Genomic DNA, 24,248 nt, shown 5'->3' with positions numbered 1-24,248 from the left:
TGACTACCATAGCACAAACTTCAGGATCTTGTTCATCTTCCTAAGATAATGAATGGGCATTCCTGGAGAAGGTTTTGTTTCAGAATGCAGAGCCCTGTGAATCCAATAATTTGCTTAGGAAGTTACCTCCTGCTGAGGCCAGTGCTAGGGAGGCCTACTGACTGACAGCTGTAATTGATGAGCACTGCTGATGATGCCAGGGACATGGCCTTGTGGGCCAGGCTGGTGATCTCCTGCCAAGGTCCACTTGAATATCACTGGGAAGGCAGGAGATGACCAATCACGGATGCCTTTTAATAGTCTGTTGACAGAAGATAAGTTAAGAAATAGAGTTATATAAGACTGCTGGGCAGAGCAGGGCAGCTGTGGGAAAGGAAGGGACAAGGAGGGGAAGAAGGAGAAAGAGGAGGAGGAGAATGTTTCTGAACATATTATTCAGGATAGGCTAAGTTATGCTGTTATAACAAATGACCCCAAATCTCAGTGGCTTAAAACAACAAAGGTTTATTTCTTGCTCACGGTGCGTATCCATCGAGGGTCAGCAGGGGTCTCCGCTCCATGTTGTCCTCAGCCTGGGACCCAGGATGATAGAGGCTCCACCATCTGGAACATCATTATGGGAAGGAAAAAGAGAACGTGGTGAATTGTGCACGATGTTTAAAGACCCACCCGGAAATAACATGTATTTCCTTGGCAGAGGAAAGCATATGCCCTGCCTTTCTCAGAACCAGTGGAGAAGGACAATTCTCCCACATGCCCAGGAGGAGAAAAACTGAAAAGTTTGTGAAACAGCTTTCATATATACCTCTCAGAGGATCCAAGATTCTAGATATGGAAAGGATCTGTACTTATTGGGACAATTTGGGTTGCAAATATAGAAGGTGAAACTCAGACTACTTAAATGAAAGGAAATCTATTGACTCACAAAACTAAAATTCAGTGGCAGGTCTGTCTGTCTTCAGGCAAAATTTAATCCAAGGGCTCAAAGTCTCTAACATCTGGTCTTTTATCATCTCTTAGCTCTGTTCCTGTCCTTGTAGACTTTGTTTTCAGCTCTTTACAGACCCAAGTTAAAGTTCCATGAGAAAAAAGAGCCTGTACCTCTCTTCAAATTTAGTAAAAATCTGAGGCTTCAATCTCAATCTGGACCATTTTGGGTCATGTGTACATTCCTAAACCAGTCACTGAACCCAGGGGGATGGAATGTTGGGCGGCCTTAAATCATATGTCTAGCCCTAGAATCAAAATTGAATTAAGTGCATCAAAAGCATTTAGACCCAGAGGTGAAGACAGATGGTTCCCAAGGGAAATTCAGAATGCTGGACTAGAATAAGTATCCAAAAATATATACAAATAAAATTATGCATATCCACTACAGGATGTAGCGATGCTCTGACCCAGTGGCTTTCCAAGAGTTGTTTCATGGTTGTTAAGCCTACACTGGAGTTCCCGCGCTCTCCAAGCTCCCATTCAATTGGAGTAATTGTGCTCTGTTAAATATTAGTATTCCATGTAAGATTTCTTTGGAACTAAAAAAGTGGGATTCTCTGCTTAAAAAAAAAAAAAAAGGGGGAACTAAACAACACTGGTCTTTGATTCCACCTCCTCATTTAAAAAAAGTTGAGATTGAGATTCGGAAAGATTAGTAGATTTCTCTTCATGTCTCATTGGCCAGAATGGGTCACCTGACTTTCTCATTGCAAGGGAGCTTGGGAAAGTGAGCATCTGGCAAGGGAAATAGAATGATGACAACTGGCCCAGGTATAAATGGTCCATCCCTTAGGGCTAGGCACATTGCCACTCCACACAGAGGTGGGGTTCCTTTAGGAAAAGAGAAGGAAGGAAATGGTTCTCCAGCAGCTGTCAGCCATGTTGGTGTGAATCTGATTTCATGGAAAGTTCCTTAAGGTTAGGACTGGGTCTTGTGTCTCTGTTTATTCCCCACTGGTTTGTGAAATTTGCCTGCAGTGATCTCTTTTAATCCTCAAAACAATCCTATAACTTTTAAACTATCTATCTAGAATGGATCCTTATAACTATGATTGTGCCCCATTTTATAGAAAGAGAAACCAAACTTCAGAGATGAATTAAGTACCCAAGTTCACACAAGTAGGTAGTTTTGCTTGCCCCTTGCTTTGCTCCTTTATCACTGACAGAGGAGGGAACTTTAAGCACAAATCTTTCACCATCTAGGGGTTGACTGTAGAAAGGTCGGGGGCAGACAGTGAGAACTGGGGCATGACAGAGGGAACAGCATGTGCAAAATCCCAGAGGCAAAATAGTACGTAGAAATGACAAATGGTTTTGTAGGTTTAGAGCCTAATAATTAAATGAATATCATACTTAGGAGTTTAAGCCTTTATGAGGGCAGTAGAGAACTGATAGATATTTTAGGCAGAAGAATGATATCATCACATATCCAATCTATCTTCATGAGCAAAATCAATTTCAGGGAATAGGACTAGATCTGGGAGGCTACTAAGGAGATGAGAGATGACAGTGGCCTGGATTCCAGAGTTGGCGACAGGAAGGAAGTGGAGACTCAAGAAAAAAATTAAGGACGTTGATTCAACCAAATCTGAATCCAGATTTGGTAACTGGAGATGCCAATCTGGAGAAGACAAGAAAAGCTGAGACTGCGTCTCAGGTTTCTAGATGGTGGTGCCATTGGCTAAGGTGGGGCAGGTGCGAGCTGAGGGTGGAGGGCAGGAACCCAGGCGTCCTGGCTCCCAAGGCTGCACTGCTCATCATGATGTACTCTGGAGGCCCTGTGCTTGTCCCCCTGTAGGGCTCAAGACTGGGCCACGGGTATTAAGAGAACCCTGATCGAAGTGAGGAAACCTCCTTCATTGAGTGTGGGTACAAGTCCTCACCCAACCAGTTCATCACCCTGCAAAGAACACCAGGCATAGGTGAGGGCCACTCACCAGGAGCAGGTCGTGAGCCCCTTCCTCATCCTGCCTGGAGCCCCCACCTTTGCCTCTCCCCTGCACCCAAGGTAAGACACCTGGGCCCTCAGATTTCCTGGTTGAATCTGGCATGCATCTGGTTCCTTTCTCCATCTGTATCCTTGGAGAATTACCTGGATGCTCTTATCCTTACTACCCTGAAGCTCAGACGCTATACCTGACACAGTACTGAGGGAAAAAAAACAAAAATCAATGGTTTCAACATGATAAATTCCTCCTAAAACTTGCATGGAGGCATAAATACTCCCAAATAGCCAAGTCGAATAGTTTTGAACAAGAAAAGCAAGAAGGAAGGACTTCCCTGATGCCTCTTCCCCAGCAGCACCTCCCCTGGAGAGGGAGCAGTGTGGGGCTGGAGCCACTGAGAAAGTCCTGGAAGCCTCTAGAAGAACTGAACACAGTCTCTGAAGGGTGAGTACATTCGGACAGGTAACTGGGTGGTTACTCTGATGCCAAGGAACTGGGCTGGGGACAAGTGGCTTGGAAAGTGACTGTGTAGCCAGTGTGACCAGAGCACAAGACACCCAGGAAAGGGTCTGGTCACATGGGCACATGGGGTCAGATGGATGAAGAGCTTCAAAGATAGAGAGAGGAATTGTGGCTTTTATCAGTTGAAATGTAGCTTAGATTTTGTAACTCTCCCACTCTACAACCTTCTGTAGCTCCCCTGGCTACTGCCTCCTGGCTAATAAGGCAAGAGCATGTGGATGGAAAGATGGGAGAGTGCCTGGAGACAGAGAGACCTATTAGGAGGCTGATGTCACAGTCCCAGAGGGAGAGGACAAGGGCCTGAAGGCGACAGGAGGGAGGAAGAGTATACTCTTCAGGGAGGGGTTTTGTGAGATGCACGCCAACCCCCTCCCCACCATCACCCTGGCCCTCATCACACTGAGGATCACCGCTTCTCTGCAGCATCAGGTAGCATTTCAAGCTCAGCAGATAGCAGGTAACTTATTCTACTCACAGAAGAATTGAGCCACAAAGTAGCCAGAAAAAGAAACTACTGCCTAAACCCGTAAAGAACACACAGCAACTCCCTCCTGGATCCATCTAGGCACCAAAAACAAGAATCAGATATTCCTAGGTTCATATCTCACTTTGACACTGACTCAGGCAAGTAAACCTCAGTGTCCCAGTTTCTTCACCTATAAAATGGGCCTAATAATAATACATACTCCCTAGGTTTGATGAGGCTTTACTGAGCTCATGTATGTAAAACCTTCAGTAGAATAGCTAGTATACACTAAGAGCTCAATGAGGTAGCTATTATTATCAATAGCAAAACAATTGTTTAGGTATTATGTTAACCACTGTTCTATGCAATTGATTAGCAGCTTTTAGCAAAGGAATAGGTGTTGGAATTCTCAAACATCATTTATCTTATCATCAAGGTGGAGACATGATTACGAAATGTCAGAAGAGGAAACAAATTCCATTCCATTCAATTCGGGAAGTTGTGAGTTGTCATTCCTAATTATAAAGTAATAGAGAGATAGATGGACAGATAGTAAATCATAAAAGCTAAACATTTGAAGTACTGACTACTTCAGTAGTGACTTGTGGTCCTTATTTGAGGTACTGACTGCTATTTTTTAAAATAAAGAAAAGCCTATTCTACTCCCTCCAAAAGTCCATGGTTTTGTGACAGAAGTCCATGGTGTCACCTCTAGGAGTTTTCATTATTCAGCAATTTTGGAAATGAGTGATTGATGTAATTAAAGTTATTGGTAAAGAGAGACTCAGTTACCATGGAACAGATGAGTCAGTAGAAAGTTTAAGTAATGAAATAATGTTCCGAGGAGTGATTCTTAAAATAAGCTTTTTTTTTTTTTTTAACTCTAGCCATTTTAACCATTGCTGGTCAGCAAAAAGATGTGAAGTAGTTAAGAACTGGAGAAAACATGCTACACAATTTTAGATGTTCTCAAATGAAATCATTTGCAATCATAGGAAACCATATGTAGTGAGCAATTATAGTAAGTGCTCACATTTCTTGAGAGGTCACCATGGGCTTCAGTGGGCTTTGCATCCATTATCTCATTTAATCCTCATTCTTGAACATTTGGGCTTCCCTGGTAGCTCAGCTGGTAAAGAATCCGCCTGCAATGCAGGAGACCCCAGTTCAATTCCTGGGTCGGGAAGATCCCCTGGAGAAGGGATAGGCTACCCATTCTAGTATTCTTGGACTTCCCCGGTGGCTCAGCTGGTAAAGAATGCACCTGCAATGTGGAAGACCTGGGTTTGACCCCTGGATTGGGAAGATCCCCTGGAGAAGGGAACAGCTACCCACTCCAGTATTCTGGCCTGGAGAATTCCATGGACTGTGTATGGGATCCATGGGGTCGCAGAGTTGAACACAACTGAGTGACTTTCACTTTCACTCTAACATTTAAACAAGCAATGAGGTAGGTACTGTATTATTCTTATTGTATAGATGCAGATGCTGAATTTCAGAAAGGCTAAGGAACTTTCCCCGGGTTGCACAGCTGACAGAGGGCACAGATGGGAATGGAATCCAAGAAGTCTGGCACCCACCAGAGTCTACCTTCTCAATCACCACAGATCCTGGGCCTCTCTGTTTAGATTTCCTGATTGTCTAATCTGGTTCTTCAGTACACCCCAGATAATACAGTACAGTCAGGATTTGAATTTCCATCTGTCTGATCCTATAGCAGTTTCAAAATTCATATTTCTATAGGAAAATCCAAGTACCCTGGCTTGGGGTGCATTTCTTCATTTTCACTTCCATTGACATGTATTGAATACCCAGGATGCTCCAGGCTTTAGTCTCTATGTTGGTTCTACAAAGATGGTTGGGGCAGGAAGACCTTCAGGAGGGTATGTGATGGTCAATGTGATAGATGATGAGGCTCAGACTAGTGCTGTGGGTGGGAGAGACAGTTGAATAAGACTTTCAGAAGGATCTATAGGACTTGAGGAGTGCGTGCATGTGAAGCATGGGGGAACGCAAACTGCTGGCACATTTCTGAAGTCTTTCCACTGGCTCACTGGATGAAGGCAGGCAAGAGAAACCAAGATCTGGAGTGAGGCTAGGAATGGGAAGGAGCTGACTTTAGTTGGGGACACTATTTTTCATCTGTCATTTTATATGGCTTTATTCTTATATATAAAAAATATATATAATTATTTTTAGTAAAGTATAGTTGATGTACAATATTATATATTATAGGTATACAATATCATATTCACAAATTTTAAAGCTTATTCTCCATTTACAGTTACTATAAAAATATAGGTATATTCCTTGTGTTGTACAATATATCCATGTAGCTTATTTTATACCTACTAGCTTGTATCTGCTACTCCCCTACTCCTCCTCTTCTCTCTCCCGACTGGTAACCACCAGCTTGTTCTCTGTGTCTATGAGTCTGCTTCTTTTTTGTTATATTCACTAGTTTGTTGCATTTTTTAGATTTCACATGCCGGAGACCAGGGTTCAATCTCTGGGTCAGGAAGATCCCTGGAGAAAGGAAGGCAACCCACTCTGGTATTCTAGCCTGGAGAGTCCCATGGACAAAGGATCCTGGTGAGCTACAGTCCACAGGGTGGCAAAGAGTCAGACATGACTAAACAACTCACATACACACACACACACACACACACACACACATAAGTAATATCAGACAGTATTTGTCTTTTTCTGTGTCACTGATTTCACTTTCTGGCATAATACCCTCAAAGCCCATCCATGTTGTTGCACATGGCAAATTTTCATTCTTCTTTTTAATGGCTGAATAGCACTCTACCGTATATATAGAAATTAAGGAAACATAAACATTGAGGAAACAATCCCATTTACCATTGCTTTGAAAAGAATAAAATAACCTAGTTTGGGATGTTTTGACTTTGAGTTATTTGAAGTCCTTCTGGCTGGTGATATAATTCAGGTAGTGAGATGAGTGCCCTGGAGAAGGGGCAGGGGGTGGCACTGGAGGTAGGCCAGGGGCGCTGCAGCACCATTGAGAGGTGTGGCAGAGCTTCTGGGCAGGCTGCAGAGGGCCTACCCAATAAACAGGCTAGGCTGAAGGTCCTCACCCAGAGAGAAAAGGAAAGAGAGGGGAAAGGGACAAGGTCTATGTTTGGGGTGGGGGCCTAACTTCGAGTGACATTACAGCTGCAAACCCAATAGCCCTCTACTTGATAGCACTAAACAGAGTTCCCATGTGTCTCTTTGGCCGTCTTTAGGAAGAAGGGGAGAGAGATGGGGACCTTCCATTTGTAAGCATCTGGCAAAGAGGGCACTGAAGAGGCAGGGACCTCTCAAAGGGCAATGTATTCATGTCCTCAAGCTCACCCACCCCTTCCCCAAACTTTGCTCAGAGCTGGAGGCTCTAACCCTCTCTTCTTGCCCTGCAGAAGGAACAGAGAAGGACTAGAGTCTTTCACGGTGTCAAAGAACATATTGGTTTGTAGATCTTAGCCTCTTATCCCTAAAGTGTGCATGCTCAGTCACTAAGTTGCCCGACACTTTGCGACCCCAAGGACTGCAGCTCTCTGGGCTCCCCTGTCCATGGAATTTTCCAGGCAAGAATGCTGGAGTGGGTTGCCATTTCTTCCTCCAGGGAATCTTCCCAACTCTTCTCGAACCCTGTCTCCTGTGTCTCCTGCATTGGCAGGCAGATTCCTTACCACTTTGCCACCTGGGAAGTTCTTAACCCCCCCAAAATGAACTACAATAAAAGAGACTCAGGCCCTGCAGAACCAGTGGAATGGAAGGAACAAAAGCTTGGCCGATTTCTAACGATCCTCCCATCTCGGTCCTGCTCCTGCAGAAGCACGCCTGGAGATAAGGGTTACAGTGCATGCTCAGTCACTTCAGTTGTGTCAGACTCTTTGTGATCTCTTATGGGCCGTGGCCCTCCAGGCTCCTCTGTCCATGGGATTCTCCAGGCAAGAATACTGGAGTTGGTTGCTGTGCCCTCCTCCAGGGATATTCCTGACCCAGGGATGGAACCTGAGTTTCTTACATTGCAGGTGAATTCTTTACCCCCTGAGCCACCTGGGAAGCCATAAGGGTTATAGCGCAGGGGATTTATTAGGAAAGAGCATGGGGGAATAGGGTGGGGACAGGAAGCAGGCATCTCTGACTGCTCTGTCACCAACCAGCTGCGTGATCTTGAGCAAATGATTTTACCTCTCAGGGCCTGAGTTTCCATTTCTATAAAACGAGCAGTTACTATTTTTCAAAGTGTAGTAAGCACATTTCTGGCGGGGAGGGGGGAGGTGGGAGGAGGAGACACACAATCATGGGCAAAGCAGAAGGACTGGGGTCGGGGGAAACCTCTAGAACAACCAGAGACCCTGAGAGATGCAAGTTGCCTTCGAAGCCCAGGCAGCCAAGAACTTCACTAAGTTAATTAGTTTTGCAATCATTGTCTTCCATTGATGACAAGTGATACTAGCTTTTCAGTGACTGTGATAATATAAACATTCCTTTCAATATAAGGAAATGGTGACAAAATTCAAAGGAAATTATTCTGTAAATAGTAATTTCAAGAGTCAGAGGTGATGAGTATTGGGAGGGTGGGGCTCAAATGAGTAAGTTTCAGGGAACACTGAGCAAGGTAAGGGTTCTTTCCTTGCAATTTTGAGTTCTATGGAGTCTTCTCAGACGTTTCTAGAAGTTGTCAGGCATTTACCACCAGATTCAAAGAAAAAAATTAAAAGAAGGTAGGAAAGAAAAAACAAATGTGGAGAGAAAAATAATCTCCACCAACCAAAATAAACCAGGCCAACAATTTCTACCACATTCTTCATGAGAGTAAAGAGGTGGTGTTTATTCCAAATGAGCCCTTTTCTCCAGGTCACCACTCATCCACTCTTTTATGTGATCCAAGAGAGTCAGTCCTCAACTCGCCATGAAGATCTTCGCACGTATGAGTGTTTAGAAGAAGAGCCACCTATTACCACAGAGTTTAGATTTAGATGCTGGATACAAATAGAAGGCAAACAAAACCAACCAATCAACCAACCAACAAAAAAAAAACCTTGTGGCTTAGATCTAAAAAAAAAGTCTCAGAAATGACAACTGTGTGGTAAGTCTGATGTCAAACTGTGTTAGCTGGGAAGGTGTCTGGTATGTTCTGGAACTGTGAGGGTATTTGGAATCTAGGGCTAATAGATGTCTCATTCTTCTTGAAAGATGTTGAGATGATGTTTCTAAGGGCCTGTGGGTTCCCTTGGGGACAAAGCCACTGATAGTTTTTACAGGAAAAAAAAAATCCCCAAGCTGACGACCATATATAAAACATAAGGACTCAGGAAAAGGATCGAGGGGTTGGAGGAAGCAAAAAACAGTCAAACTGAGACATCAGAAAAAAGAAGAAGAAGAAGAAGATGGAGAAGGAAATGGCAACCCACTCCAGTATTCTTGCCTGGAAAATCCCATGGACAGAGGAGCCTGGTGGGCTACAGTCCATGGAGTCACAAAAACGTTAGACACGACTTAGCAACTAAACGACAACAAGAACAATTTTTTTTTTAAGTTTTTAAAAAGAAGAGGAAATACAAAATAAATGCATGAAAGACTCATGATTGAAGTCCTTGTCCCCAACTTAAATCTGTTTGCTAGAAGTTGCTCTGTAAAATGATGGGTGAAGGCATATTCATTTTTTGCTTGCAGTATGTGAGCTCATGGTGGGTGGGCAGGCAGTCACTTCCAACAGGAGAAATGAGCAAATCTTTTCAGATGGCAATTATTTAGGGAAGTAAACACTCCTTGGCAGGAGCAGCGGTCCTAGTCTTTCCTGCTGGTGAGTGTCTGGGGGAGATGACATACTCCTAGCTTTTCCCTCATCTGTACTTCACACACGGAGTCCTGAGGAGGCAGCCCATCCTCCAGCAGCATTGGAGGAGGGCTAAGATGTTTCCCAGCCCAGCCTAAAAATATCTCCCTTGACAGCCTGTCATAGTGTCTGAGATTCCACCATTATAAATTCATTCCTCTCTGTTAAGGCATTTTGTTTCCAGGAGTTCTCGGTTAAAATACAGATATTGGCGAGATCTTAGCTTGGCTGAGACAGAGGGAGAGAACACAGCCTAGGTGTTAGGAGACTCGGGTTTCCATCTGGTTCTGCCTCTAGACTCAGTGGGATGTCCCAGGTGGCGCTAGTGGTAAAGAACCTGCTGCCAATGCAAGAGATGTAGAGACAAGGGTTTGATCCCTGGGGTTGGGAAGATCCCCTGGAGGAGGGCAAGGTAACCCACTCCAGTATTCTTGCCTGGAGAATCCCATGGACAGAAGGGCCTGGAGGGTTCACCATTGGATCACAAAGAGTTGGACACGACTGAAGCGACTTAGCACACATGCATGCATAAACTCACTATGTGAGCTTGGGCAAGTCATTTTCACTTCCTAAACCTCAGTTTCTCCACTGATTTTTTAAAAAAAGAAAAGGGAAAAGGAAAAAAAGACAGGAATAAAAAGGGAACTGAACTAGAGCGTTCTGAGATCTCTGGTTTCAGGAGGTACGATCTGTTCACTTCAGGGTTTGGCCCGGACACCTTTGCCACTGGATTGCCAGCATGTTAAGAGCAACTCCTTTGGGCCAAAGGACTTGGGTATCAGGTCAAGGGAGTATCTTACTTCCCCCTTCTCTGAAAAATACAAATCCCTGCTCTTCCCTAATGTTATCCATCTCAGCATATGGCAACTCCATGCCTCTGGGTTTTCAGGTTCAAATTCTTGAAGGCACCCAGAATTCCATTTCTATTGTTCCCAAGAGTGTTTATAGATCCAACCCATCAGCAAAACTTTGACCCTACTTTCAAAATATCACCCAGACCTGACTGCTTCTCCCCATTTCCCTGGCTACCATGCTGGTACAAGACTGAATTCCATCACCTCCCCCAAAATTCTCCATCAGCTTTTTAACTGGTGCCTATGTCTAATCTTCCCCTTCCAGAGTCTCAGCTCCTCATACCTGGGGATGCCTTTAAAACATAGCTTAGATCCTGTCTCTCCCCTGAAAACCTTCCCTCCCTTACTTCCTCCCTCTCTGTCATCATAAAATCCAAAAATCTCACATGGACCTATGAGGCCCCATATAATGCGAACCTGGCTTTGCCTTGGTCTAATTCCCTCCCTCAAAAGTCTTCTTGCTGTTGCTCAAACTTGCTCCTACCTCAGGATCTTTGCACCAGCTATGCCTTCTGCCTGGAACTCTCTCCCTCCGATTATCTGCCTGTCCTTTTCAGGTGGTTCAGTGGTAAAGAATCTACCCGCCAACGCAAGAGATTTAGGAGACTTGAATTTGATCCCTGGATCAGGAAAATCCCCTGGAGGAGGAAATGACAACCCATTCCAGTATTCTTGCTTGGGAAATCCCATAGATAGAGGAGCCTGGCAGGCTACAGTCCATGGGATCACAAAGAGTCACACTGAATGAAAATGCATGCACAGGCACCCATTCCCCCAGCTTATCCACTCAAATGGCCCCTCCCAGGTGATGCTTCCCAGACTGCCCGGCCTTAATTTTTCTTTCCTAATGCTCATCACCTGGAGATTAGCCATTATCACACTTATTGTTTACTTTCTGTCCTTCCCTCTAAAATGTAAGCTCCAGGAGGGCAGGGACTTTGCTTTGTTGCTCGCTGCATCATCATCCCCTAGAACAATGTATCTGGCACATTACAGATGCTCAATTAATGCATGTTGGAGAGAGAGAAGGTAATGGTTTAAGTGGAGCTGCACTAATATGGAGGCCAGCCTAAGCTTTCCACTGGATTGACCAATGCCAAGGTCTTCCCATGCACTGCTTCAGCAGGGCAGCAAGTCCTGGGGAGACAAAGGTAGAGCCTGTTGTTGGGAGATGTGGGTGGGGCACTGTGGGGGGTACAGGTAGGTAGGGGAAGCAAAGACTCCAAGCTGAGTTTATAAGTTTATGGGCTGCGGGTTTTTGATTCAGACTAGGGGAAGTAGCCAAAAGGCCCTCAGGACACACTCAAAAGACAGGAAGGAGCCTGTAGAGAAAGGGTGGGTTATGTGTGAATGAGAACAGCTGTGAACTGTCCTGTGGGCTAACCGGAAATTCAGTTCTGCTCCTGTAGGGAATCCCAAGCCAGGTCTAGTCAGCTCCAAAAGGTCTGAGCTGCCTTCTCAGGCTCCCCACTGCCCCCCTTAATCAAGTTTTAGCGAGTAATATTCAGATGCCAGGGAAGTGGGGAAGGGAAGAGTGCTCCAGGACATCAGCCACGCTGGCAGGATTTTCCCCAAGTCAGAACCCAAAGCCTCAGGTCTTCCTCCCTTCCTCCCCCACCCTCAAGCCTCAGCTAGCATCTTCAGTGAAGTGAGGTCTTAAGAGAGTATGACCATAATAACTATATCAAAGGATGACCACATGCAACCCATTAGAATCCTCACAAAACAGGTGGTACAGGCCATTGTACAGCAGGGGCCATTGAGGTTCAGAGAGGTTATGTGATCTGCCCAGGGACACACAGCTTATTAAATTGCAGATGTAGAATTGAGTCACCAAGGCCAAAGGGCCCAACCAGTAAGCTATAATGCCTCTGGACAACAGCCTACATCTCCACGCTGCCTGGGATGCCCTGGTCACACTCAAGTCCTGGCTTCTAGAACACTGGAGCAGCTCTGTCCACCTCTGAGCCTGCTGCCACAGGAGTCCCTCCCCCCCTCCCCCCAACACTAGAGCCGGCAGCCTGCTGGGATGGTGGAATGGCTGGAGCCCATACCCCAAATACAAGGCTGGTCAGCAAAAGGTGGCTAAGGAAAGGAAAGCGCCCAGGGCCAGGGCTGGATGCAAATAGGAATCCTTTAAGACGCTGAATCCTCTGAGGTAGAGCCCCAGCTGTGTGGAGCGCCCCAGCTGTGTGGAGCGCCTCCGACAGGCCGCTGGTGCGCACCGGAGCTCCCCAGCCCTTGTTTGATGAGCAGCGGCCAATAAATTCATTAATCATCATTTTATGCCTCATCAAACCCCCTCCAAGCCCCTCCATGGGAGTTACACAAATTAGCCCCTGAAAAGACAGTAATTTCAGTTTAGCGAGGTAAGTGCTTTCTGATGGGCTCCGCGCACAGAGCTCTCCTGACAAGCCAATCCATCAGCGCACTGGGAATGGGGCGCGGCCGGGCCGCCCAGACCAGCCGGCCCTCACCAGGCCCAGCCCTGACCAGCCTAGCTTGCGACGGCTACCTGGCGACTGTCTCGGCCTAGGGCGCCCCCTTTCCCCAGCTCTTTTGCACCCATCCTCCGCAGTCTGTCTCAGCCGCCCTTTTGCCCTCACCCACCCCTACCTGCTCCACTACCCCTCTAAACAGAAAAGAAACTGTTGGAAACACCTAAGATCAAAATCAGGTAACGAACTTCTCCGAGGGTTAAGGAGACAGACGTACTGATGCTGAAGTTCTGAACTCCCGCCCAGGGGAGAGGAGAACCAGGTAGCCCTTGCCCCTCACACAGTCTGGATGTTGGGGTTCTGCGACCCTTTGAAACCATGGAAGGGTTATGTGTATCGCGGGCATACTTTATTGGGGAGAGGGTGTGTCCTTGCCAGTCCTGAAAGAAATCCCCGGGTCAAAAAGAGAGCCGTCTGGGAGCAGAGAAGAGGTTCTCCGCGCCTGGAGGGCGGCTCCACGGGACCCTGGTGTTTGGAGGTGGGGGACACTCCTGGCCTTTTTCGTGGCCCTAGCCACATGGGGTGAAAGACGACGCCTGGGGAGGGGAGCAGGAAAGGATTTTTCCATCGAATGGGCCTGGCCAGTAGGACTCCAGTATAGGGAGCTGGGTATAAATGGAGAGGGGGAACAAACCGCAGAACCTTGTGGTGAATGGTTGGGTATTTGCAAGCGCGAAGCCAAAGCCGCGCCTTCTCACTTTCTGGTCCTGCTGCACCGAAGGTACCAAGCGGATCCTACCCGGCGGGCAGGAGAGATGGACGAGGAGCCGCGGTCCAAGCCGAACCGACTGACCAGCGCGCACCGCCGCGGAGAGCTCGAGCGCCCGGCGACGCGCCCCTCCTTCATTAGTTTCCCCTCCACGCGGCGCTGCCTCGGAAAATAAGTTAGCAAACGGGGAGCCGTTTATCTCTTTTATCTTGGGGCCTGATCCAATTAAATAAGTGCACATTTACATTTGCATCCATCAGGCGGGAGCACTGAGAGCCCGGGGTTTGCTCGGAGCAAATAAAAGCAGATTTCACTGGGAAAAGTGGCGTCTGGGAGCGCCGGGCTCCTCCGGGCGCCGGAAACAAGCGCGGCCCGGAGGGCGGCCTTGGGGACCTAGGGTTGGGGCTTGAGGCCGACTGGAGGCCAGAGATCCCCAATGGCCCGGAGGGGCCCCGGCTAGGGCGGGGTGTGCAGCCGGAGCTGCCTCCCGGCCCCCGAGGCGATCGTGTTAGGCCACAACCTGGGCCCCACCTGGTGCCTGGGACCCAAGTCGCATTTAGAGCGAAAACGAAAAGGAGAACCTCTCCGGCCTGGTCCAAAAGGGAGACCCACGGAGTGGGTCTACGGACAGTCCGGCAGCTTTGGCCAGTTTAGGGGGAAGAGCAGGGGGAAAGATCCGGGTCCGGCCGATTTTCCTCCTATTCGGCTGCCTAGAGGCAAAGGAATGAGAAGAGCCAAACAGAGGGCGCGCCTCCCGCTGTCCCCCAAAGTCTCCTGGCCCGAGGGGAGACCAGGGGACACCTTCAGGAGGGTTAGAAGGAAGTCCACGTGAGCACCTCCAGCTTTGCCACGCCGACCTCATTAAAGATGCGCTCTAAACCGGGTTTGAAGAATTCGAGGGTGGTTTTATTTTTCCCGTTCCTAAAGATGTCTAATCCACAGGCCAAAAGATAGAAATGATCTTTGGGGGCCGCGGCTGCGTGGTAGACCCCGCTACATGCCAAACCGCAAATAAAAAACTGTGCGGGGGCCCAGAGGCCGGCCGTGGGAAGGCCCGCAGAAACGGAATGCGTGCCCCTAAAGCCGAGCGGGAGCACCCGAAATGCCCGGGCTGCGCGCGGCGGCGGCCCCCACCAGCAGGCTGCTCCGGCCGCCCGCAGATTGCTCAACTCCCTGCCGCTGGTTTGTAAAGACTGTGCCCCAGCCATGGCAGGCATCTGCAGGGTTAATCCTCTTTTGGTCGCAGGCCCTGTTTCCCGAATCCCCAGTGTTAACTGGGTTCTGGGTCCTAGGCTGGAGCGAGTGGGATGGCGGGGGAGTTTACATTTGACCCTCTTGGGGTTCAGCGCTAAGGACCCCGCGGCGGGGGGGCGGGGGTTGGGGAGGGGGCATGGCCGGGTGTCGCCTAACTCCTCCTCTCTACAAGCCGCAGGGCGCCCGGGGACCAGTAGGCGGCGCCCTTCCTGAACTGCATCTGCCTGCGTCTCCCTCTTGGGAGCGCAAGCACATTCCTTTCAGTTTGGGCGCTTTGCAAGGGCGTTATTTTGTGTCTCTGCCCGGGGTTGGCAGCTTGTGAGGCGGGACAGGTGGGCTGGTAGGCACCACCCGTTCTGAAACCGCACGCACGACCACTTTACCCCAGCCCCTCAATCTTCCAGGTTCCAAGAGCTGCGTACATCTCGGGGGAAATGAGAGGGCCCCGAGGGGTTTGCAACCAGGAGGCCTCGATAAAGGCTCTTCACCCAGGCCTAAGAACAACAGTTCGGGCACTGGCCCCCAGATCCGAGGAGTGGGGAGGAAGAAGGGCCCTTTCTGCAGCCTCAACCTCTCTGAGCCCTCGGGGACTGACTGGGCTGTTGGCTTCTCACCCCACATCCCAGAAGCTGATTCCGCCGCGCACAGAGGGGAAAAGGGAAGAACCCCAGCGGGTCTCCGGTTTGGAGCTCCCTGGGTGGGGGTGGCGGGGGCTGACTGCAGGGACCCCACTCAGTGATCCCGCGGCCTCTGTTGCTGGACTCAGCAACTCTTTTGCGAGATTCAGCGACTCCTAGTCACCCTTAGTGCCAGGCTAGCCTCTGTTTGGGTACTGGAACCAGCGCAGCCAAGCGCAGGTGACAAATGCCGCGCAACCCCAGCACCGGGATGTTTTAGGCGCTGCTTCGCATCGCGTAATTTACGCGCCCCAGTTCAAGTGTGCGAACAAACCTTTGGCAGGCCGGAAGGTTTCCCCCCTGCCCTCCCCGCCCCTTGCAAAGAGCATCGCCTTCGACACGGCCCCCAAGATGCGGCCAAGCAGAGGCTCAGAGGCTCTAGGAGGGACTTGGAACCTTACAGACAAGCCACTACTTCTGGGATTAAACGCGGGAGACATGTCTTAACTGCACATACCTCGATCCGCCCGGCAGGCCGCCCCCAAACTGAAAAGTCTCTACACACCAGAAAAAACACTGGTCAGCGAACCCCAACTCTGCAAAGGAGAAAACCCTAAACTTAATTTGGGTCTTGTACTTAGGGCGAAGTACGCAAAGAAAACTCTAGAGGCCAAGGGTAGGAGGGATGCGGGCAGGGGACAGCGAATTTGGGCATCAGCCTTCCAACCTCTGGCGGTTTCGTTGCCCAGCTGGAGGCGCTTCCCGCAGCCCCTCGTTGGGGAGAAATGCCGCGGGCTCCCCGGTGCACGGCTCCCGTTCCCAGGCAGCCCCGGCGGGCATTCGGCCCCGAGCCTCGGCAATCAGACCCGGGAGGCCCGCGCCTCGCCATTTGCATATTCCCTGGAACACAAGGAGGCCTGTAATTTTCTTTTTAAAATCGTTGGGCAGGGTTTAGGGCCAGTGCTTCCAAATCCCGCAGAGTCGATGTCGTCCTTAAACTCTCTCTTAAGAGAAGGGGACTGGCCTATTCTTCTGACTTTTTTAGAAGAGAAGGTGATTCCTGGGGTTGCATATTCAACAGGGGGGAAAAACTGATTGTGAACTGGGCTGTGTGTGCGGGGGGCGGTTGTGGGTGGAGAGGATTGGAGCGCGGGGGGTAGGGCAAGTCATCTCTGGAATTCAATTGTTTAAAAAAATCATTTATAATTAAAGGGACAAAGTAAAATACGATCGTCTCATGCATATTTAATCATTCACACTTCCAAGTTTGAAACCATTTTCCCTGCGTGAATTTTCTCACTCATTTAAACTCTGAAGTCGACTGCTGTTCGCCAAAACATCTGGACAATGCTGGTTTCAAACTTGTTTAAATTCGAATAAGCTAAAGAAGCCCCGTTGCAGGTTTAAAGGAAAAAGAAAAAGTAGCAAAAGTAAAAACTCCGGTGAAAGTTTGGGCGGTATTAAAAAATCAAGTAGGGTTAAAGTAGACTTGAGTAGAAATGCAAATATGTGCATTTTGATTTAGCCTAATTAAACCGGTGTTATGTGCAAACACATTCTCTCTACACTCAGGCTTGGGTTTAATAGAGCAAATTAATTTCCCTCGCTGGCGTATGTTTTTGCTCTAAAGCCTCCCCTTCCCCGACCAGTGAAAATTTCCCACGAAATTCCACACGTCCGTGGTTCTCCATCTCCAGCGCAAAATGGAGACTGGAGCACCGACAGTGCTAGCGGGCCTCGGGCGCAGGGCGGTTTCTCTTCCTCGTTTGGGACTGAGACCCGACCTGACTTCGTTTTGAGATGAAATGTGCGGGATTAAATGGAGAAAATAAAACCTCAGAAATACTTTTGCAGCTACTCGAGACTCTTGAATCCGCGATGGGAGACGTGCTAAGGTGACGACAAGCCTGATCAAGTCCACAACGGCCTCATTATCAAGGCAAATGTCCTTTAACTGCTGAATGCCTCTTGTCCAAAAAGGGGGCCCGTGGGGTGGGGCGGGGGACTCTTCTGATCCATCTGGGGCTCCCCTTGCTTCCCCCAAGCGCCTGTGGTGCTCCCTCCCCCACTTCCGCTCCCTCTCTCGCCAATCTCCGACTCTGCAAAGTGCAGGCTTGTAATTCAGGACAAGTGTGACACCTACCTGTGAAAGGGGGGAACCGTCCCCTCGCTGGTCCCGCGGCCCCAGCCCCGCGGCTGCACGGGGAATCTACCCGGCCGCCTACCAGCCGCACGGTCGCGGATGGAACAATTACTAATTTAATCAAATCCAGCGAAGAGATCAATGCCCAATTTTGAAGGGGTAGAGACAACAGTGACTTAGGAAAGCCTTCTCCTTGGCATCCCCCAACTGCTTCCCGCCCGCATTAGCCCAGAGCACCTTTGAAATAGTAATAAGGGCTAAATCCGGCATAAAATCGAACTCATTAGCAAAGTTCACCAGCTGATTGCTTTGCATAAAACTCGACACTGATTGGAAGTAATTAGGTTAAGCGTTGGAGCTCGGGTGGTGCGTGTCTCTAACTGGCTTTGCCATCTCTTCTCCCTTCTGGGCACACTCTTGGGTCTCTCTCGTCCCTCCTCCAGGGTCCAATCACCCCCCACAGCAGCCCGCATCAGTGATCCAAATTTGCATTCCGGGCAGGGCCAGGTTCCCTGGAGCTCGAAGCCTAATTACGGTTTCCCGCTGGCAAACTGGGTTCGGTGGAACCTTTCATTCCCCACTTCGAAAAAAACTTGCAGGTTGCATCTTTTGTCCAGGGCGATGGACAGTTTATTGAGGCTTCTAACAAGTAATGAGTGGCTCTGATAATGTTAAAATCTCTTTTAATTAAATATTTTGCATTTTACAAAGGCGGCTGCAGTTTCTTTTACTTTTCAAATCTAAGAGTATATAACCTGTTTCCTTTCTGTAATAATACTTTAGCTCATACCCAGAAAAAAATCAATAGGTGTAAAAAAATTAAATTAAACTTGTATTTTTAAACTATGAAACAGTTTTGGGGGAAACACAAATGTATATATTTATATTACAAAAAAACATTAAATGCCTGTACAGGTGTCTTAATTTCATAATTTACTTCAAAGATATTGAATTATCAATTTAAATACAAAAATGCTACATTAAATATACAGAATAAGATTTAATACAAATCCTTTTTAAAATTTTTCTTTTCAGTTGGTTAAGACATTTCTGTGGGTGTGTGGAGATGTTTACATTTTTATATCATCCATCTCCATGTACTATAAACTTTTTAGTAGGAGGGGTAGTTTTGCTTTTCTCTCATGTTGATGGAAAAATAACTGCCAAGGCCATGTTTTCTTTTTTTTAATAAATTAGGAAGGTCCGGGACCGACGCAGCCCGCGTTAAATGTCGGACATACCTTTCTTCAATTCATAGGGAGAGTCTTTGCACAGGTCTAGCTGGGACTGGCTCCGCAACATTTTCGGGTCTTTAGCCAAAGCGTCCGCTCGATTCAACACGGTCTGGTTTAATCCATTGAAATGCGAGCCCGGACCCGTGGTGGGGCCTGGCCCGGGCCCCGGGTGGCCGTGAAGGTGTCCGAAGGAGCCATAGTTCGTGTAGCCAGGATAGAAGGGCGCCGTGTAGTAGAGAGGCCGGGACAGCACCGTCCCGCCTGGGAAGGGACACTGCGCCGAGGGCGAGCGCGATGGCGCCGGGGCTGGCGACGCGCGGCTGCCTCCTAGGGCTTGCCCGGCTACGGGCCCGGGGCACGGTGGGCACGGAGAGCCCTCGTTCCCGCCGCCCCCGTCCTTGACCTTGTCCGAGGATGTGGCGATCTCCGCCAGAGACCACAGTTTGGGCTTGGCGAGCACCGCCTGCGGCGGCGGCGGTGGCGGCGAGTGTATGACCGAGGGCCCTCCGGGACCGGGGGGCAGCTCTCCCGCGGCTGGGTGCGGGCCCGGAGCCGGCGCGCCGGAGGGGTAATGAGGGGCTGGGTCCTCGGCCAGCCGCGCTGCCGCGGGCCCGGCCGGGGAGAGCCCGCCGGCGCGGGGGGGCCCGGGCAGCGCGTCGAGGCGGCCCTCGGATGGCGGCTCCTTAAAATCCGAGTCGCTGAGGCTGCCCTCGGTCTCCTTGCCGGCAGGGGTGGGCGGCCCCTGCAGCCGTTCGCAGCCCGAAACCGCCTTTTGCTCTGCTCCTCCTGCGGGTGAAACCCAGGCGGTCAGAGACGCGGAGGCCACAGGTCCCCACCCGCAAAGGCAAAAACCCTGTCCCCAACCTCCAGGCCTTGGGCGCCCCCTCTCCAGGCCCCTCTTTGGCTCCACACACCCTTTCCCGCGTCCACCAACCTGCTTCGGGGCCCTCGGGGTCGCCCTTGTCTTCGGGCTTCTGGGGCTCATCCTCGTCGTTCTTCTCCAGATCAATGTTCTCTTCCTCCTCCTCGTCCTCGCTGCGGTTCCGCGGCGTCCACGTCATCTTGTTCTCCTTCTTGAGGCGCCGGCGCGCGTTAGCGAACCAGGTGGACACCTGGGTGAGGGTCATCTTGGTGATGATGGCCAGCATGATCTTCTCGCCCTTGGTGGGGTAGGGGTTCTTGCGGTGCTCGTTGAGCCAGGCCTTGAGCGTAGCTGTGGCGTCTCGCGTGGCGTTCTTCCGGTACGCGGGGTCCCCGTACGGGTACGAGCCCAGGGGCGCCGCGTACGGGTGGTACCCCAAGGAACCTGCCATGCCCGGTGTATGGTCGTAGGGAGAGCCCTGCAGGGAACGGGCAGAGAGAACGTGAGAGTGGGCCGTGGTCCCCAGTTGCCACCTGGGCGACCGAAGCACACTTGCCCTGCGCCCAGGGGTCTTCGGGCAGCGAGGCCCGCACTCAGGCTTCCCCTGGGGTAGGGCTGGAGGGCTCAGACCCTGGGGCAACCCCTCTTCCTCCTTAGAAGGAAGCGGAGGCCGCCAATCCCTGAGTCCTTGGAGGCTCTTGGAGCAGTCCTGGCTTCCCAGGCACCTGGTAGGCCCCCCTCTGGCTGGGCACGTCCTCCCCTGCGTGAGCAGATCCGGCCACCGAGGCCAGGCCCCTCTACCCAGAGAGAGGCCCGGGCAGCGGCGGCGACTCTGCTCTCTGCGCCCGAGTGGCTGCGCAGTAGAAACAAGGGTAGTGAGCAAAGGAAGTCAAGGAATTTTTTTCCCCCATAGAGAAAGGCAAACGAAGAGCCAAGCCTTGTCCCTGAACTCCCACCCCTCCAAAAGTGTTACCCCAAACCGAAGCCACGGCGCTTTTCCAGAAAGTGCACCCGGCCGAAAAATCCCGGATGCACCGCAGCTCGCCCGACTTTTCAGAAATTTAATACCTCCAAATCGGATTGCGAAGATAGGATTACGGATTTGCAACATTTTGGAGGACTAATTAAAGGCGAGGCCAAACACATTTACACAGACCAAGCACGCTTCTGTTCAGATTTCGGATCTATTTCTTTTGAACTACTTTTCGCCAAATGGCCAAACCCCCTAAAATGAAATAGAGTAAAATGTGCGGGACGGCCTAGAGCTCACGTTTGAACCAAATGTTGCTCTTTGAAGCGACCTCTCCTCCAAAAAACCCCTTCCGCCAAGTTAGCGATCTGAGCAAGACGCGGCTCTCCTCTCCGCGCAACTCCTGAGCCCGAGACCCGGGCGAAGCCGAGAGAGACAATCGCCCAAGTTCGCAGGGGCCGCGAGGCTCTGCCGGACGGTCCGCGGTGAAGCCGAGGCCCGTGTCCCCCGCAGCCCCCGCCCGCCACGCGCGGCCCCAGCTGCCCTTGCCCGCCCAGGCTCCCGCTCACTTACCACGTACGAAGAGAAGGCGGCGGCGGCTGCCGCCGCGGGATCGGCGCCGTACTGGAGGTGAGAGTTGTAGCCCGGCGAGGGCGCCGTGAAGGCTGTGGAGCCGGCGTAGGGCGAGAACGCGGAGCCCGACGACGAGCGGCCGAGCTCATCCGTGCGGGGCCCCGAGATGACGCTGGTGCTGTACGCCGGGCAAGAGTAGAGCGCCAGCGAGGCGGACGGCTGGTACAAGTAGCCCTGCGGGTAGGACATGGCCACACACGGGCATGGGGCGCTCCGCGCCGCGGCCGCCAACGAGCCGGGCGGCGCCCTGAGAGGGCGAGCGGGCGGGCACCTGGTCTCCGGCTGCCCCGGGCCGCCGCTCCTCGGGCCCCGGCTCCCGGGCTCCGGCCCGCGGCGCCTCCTCGCTGGCTTCCCGCGCGCCTCCGGCTGCGACCGATGAGCCCGCTCCTCTGCGCGCCTCGCTCGCCCCGGCAGGGTTTCCCCCCCTCCCTTGTTGCTTTCTCTTTTTCCCCCTCGCTCTTTGCACTGGGGGGCTCCGCTTTTGGCTTCGCAAAGGTCCTGCCAAGATGCTAAGTTGGAAATTGAGGATTCTGACGCCTTGTGCGCGCCTGAAGCTCCTCCTTCCCGGGGTGTAGTCGGTGGGAGGACTGGCAGGAGCCTCTGGGCGGCCGCAGCCAACCCGGCCGCCAGGCGCTCCTCGTCCTCTCCCTCTTCCTCCCCGGCTCCCTCTCCCGCTCGCTGGCGCTCCCCTCGCCCCTCCCTAGCGCCCGCCTCTCCACCGCGGCCCTCCTCTCCCCCCTCCTCTTATTCCCCCCCACCTCCCCTCATCGGTCTCTCCCTCTCTCTCACTCAGACTCTCGAGCGCCGGCCCCAGGATGACAATCACATCCCAGGCGCGACGATCTCTTCCAACTTTCCTCCCCTGGTAAGTCGGGGAGGCGGAGCGGCGGTTCCGACACAAGCGGGCCCTGGTGGCCGGTCTGCCGTTCCAACGCACAAAGGGAACGAAGCAGCGGACCGCGCTCCAGCGAACGCTCTGCTTTTTCTACGCCACAGTAAATCACGGAGTTAGCGGATTTCTTGTTCTCGAGGAAGCTGGGCTCCAAAGCGGATCGCCGTCCACCCTCCCCTGGCTTTTCCCCCTAGTTAAAGGACCCACAAGAGCGCTGGAGACCAGGAATGAAGGCCCCTGAATGAAGGGAGAACCGGATGGATGCCAGCGTTCAGGGCGCTGGGAGTCCGGGGTGACTGTCCTTCTCCACCAGCAGCAGCAGGTGGGCGAGAGACAGGCCTTGGACATCTGCACGTCTCCGGCTCAGCCTCCCTTCCACCAACTCCCCGCCAGACGGCGAGGGAGGAGACACTGGGGACCCAGTACTACGGGGGGAGCCTTTCTCTAGAGAGGTTGTGGGCAAGAGCTGCCAGACGGAGAAGCAGCTACACTGGAGTAAGTCTCTGGACCCCATTACGCCCTCTCCCACAATGGCTCGCTGCCCCTTTCTTGGGGCTTTGCATCACCGGCAGCTCGCCCCTCTAGGCAGGTGGTGACGGTGGTGGAGAGTGCGGGTCCTGTTCCAGTTCGCACGCACTCTAGCTCGCACCCGCCCACGCTCCACCGCTAACAGTCCGCGGAGGAGTAACCAACCCAATCACTGTTTGTGCAGCGAGGCTCTGGCAAGGCAAACACAACTGAGTCACAGGCCGAGCCCTTGCCCACGAAGAATACAAAACAGAATACAAAACAGACCTTTTGCCTGTCTGTACACCCAGCGCCACCGCAAGCCACAGAAGCACTCGAACTCTGGGACAGACAGGGGCGCTGGTGAACCAGGACAGGGGCTGGCACAGTGTTGGGCACTCCAGTAGATCCGGGACTTTGTGGCTTTTATAATGCAGTCACACGGAAGCCGAAGTATACCTAGACACAAAGTTTCCCTCAATGACTCTGACAGTCGAGATACTTTTATTTCCTAAGTTCCAGCCGGGTCTGGCACACAAGCCTGCTCTCCAGACCCACACTCTCTGCAGCGCGACTTCACGCACGCGCGCAGACTCCTCCCCCCCCCGCCATCAGTTCTCCCAGGCTCCGCCCCTCAGGCGGATATTCTCCTACAACTTCTGAAATCGCCCGGCCCCATCCCTCCCTGCCTTCACCTCTAATTGGACGCTGGCCTCTATAGGCTCCGCCCCTCGGCGACGTGAGCCCGCTTCCCTCCGAGTCTAGGCGCCGAGGGGGCGGGGCGGGGCGGGGCGTCTGCGCCCTATTGTCATGGAGACGGGAAGCCAGCGGCGGCGGTGGCGGGCATAGCCCAGCTGAGGTGGCAGCGAACCGGCCGCGACTGAGGCGAGGCCGAGCAGCCCCGAGCGCGCGGAGCCGACCGCTGGCGGCCTCTCAGGCAGCCAAGGGAGCAGTGTTCTCCGGGGCTCGGGCTGGGCCGGGGTGATCGCGGGGAGTGCCCAGGAGCGTCCCCGCCCTGCTCGCGTCGCTCGCGCTCTTGCGGCCCTTCAGCTCCCCAGCGCCCGCCCCCGGCTCCGCCCGCCGCCGCCGCCGCCGCCGCCGCAGCCCCTCGCGCTAACGGTCGGTAGCGGCCCGCGCGCGCCGCCAGCCGGGGGCTCGCGCCAGCCACGAGGGAGCGTCCGCGGCTCACGCTCCCGCGCTGCGGAGGAGAGGTGAGCCCCGCGTCCACTCTGCCACCGCGTACCCTCCGCGTCTCGGCCGGGCTTCCTGCCTCTCGAGCCGCGTCCACGTCTTCCCGTG

At 51.8% G+C, this 24,248-nt stretch overlaps 1 protein-coding gene across 2 annotated transcripts; it reads right to left on the bottom strand.

The window, feature by feature from the left end:
- Positions 1–480: 480 nt before the first annotated feature.
- On the bottom strand, positions 481–22,296 carry IRX5 (iroquois homeobox 5). Of its 2 annotated transcripts, XM_061387228.1 has the most exons (4): positions 21,491–22,296; positions 20,020–20,425; positions 19,092–19,871; positions 481–603 (listed from the first exon to the last, which is right to left on the bottom strand). In XM_061387228.1, the coding sequence occupies exons 1-4, from the start codon at positions 21,737–21,739 to the stop codon at positions 539–541; spliced, it is 1,500 nt and encodes a 499-aa protein (XP_061243212.1). In that variant the 5' UTR covers positions 21,740–22,296; the 3' UTR covers positions 481–538. The 2 variants fall into 2 exon arrangements, with proteins under 2 accessions (XP_061243212.1, XP_061243213.1); XM_061387229.1 differs by lacking the exon at positions 481–603 and having other exon boundaries at positions 18,517–19,871; positions 21,491–22,293.
- Positions 22,297–24,248: the final 1,952 nt, after the last annotated feature.

This window comes from Bos javanicus, chromosome 18, assembly GCF_032452875.1.
Source record: "Bos javanicus breed banteng chromosome 18, ARS-OSU_banteng_1.0, whole genome shotgun sequence".
Taxonomy (NCBI): domain Eukaryota; kingdom Metazoa; phylum Chordata; class Mammalia; order Artiodactyla; family Bovidae; genus Bos; species Bos javanicus.
This window is presented reverse-complemented; position numbering and strand designations above follow the sequence as displayed.

What these genes read in the sequence shown, in the direction of transcription:
- IRX5 (XM_061387228.1), bottom strand. Translation starts at nt 21,739, where the DNA reads ATGTCCTACCCGCAGGGCTACTTGTACCAGCCGTCCGCCTCGCTGGCG. An exon ending in CCCCGAGGGCCCCGAAGCAG is followed by an intron (nt 19,872 to 20,019) that starts GTTGGTGGACGC and finishes TTTCACCCGCAG; the next exon opens with GAGGAGCAGAGCAAAAGGCG. An exon ending in TCCCTATGAATTGAAGAAAG is followed by an intron (nt 604 to 19,091) that starts GTATGTCCGACA and finishes ATGATGTTCCAG; the next exon opens with ATGGTGGAGCCTCTATCATC.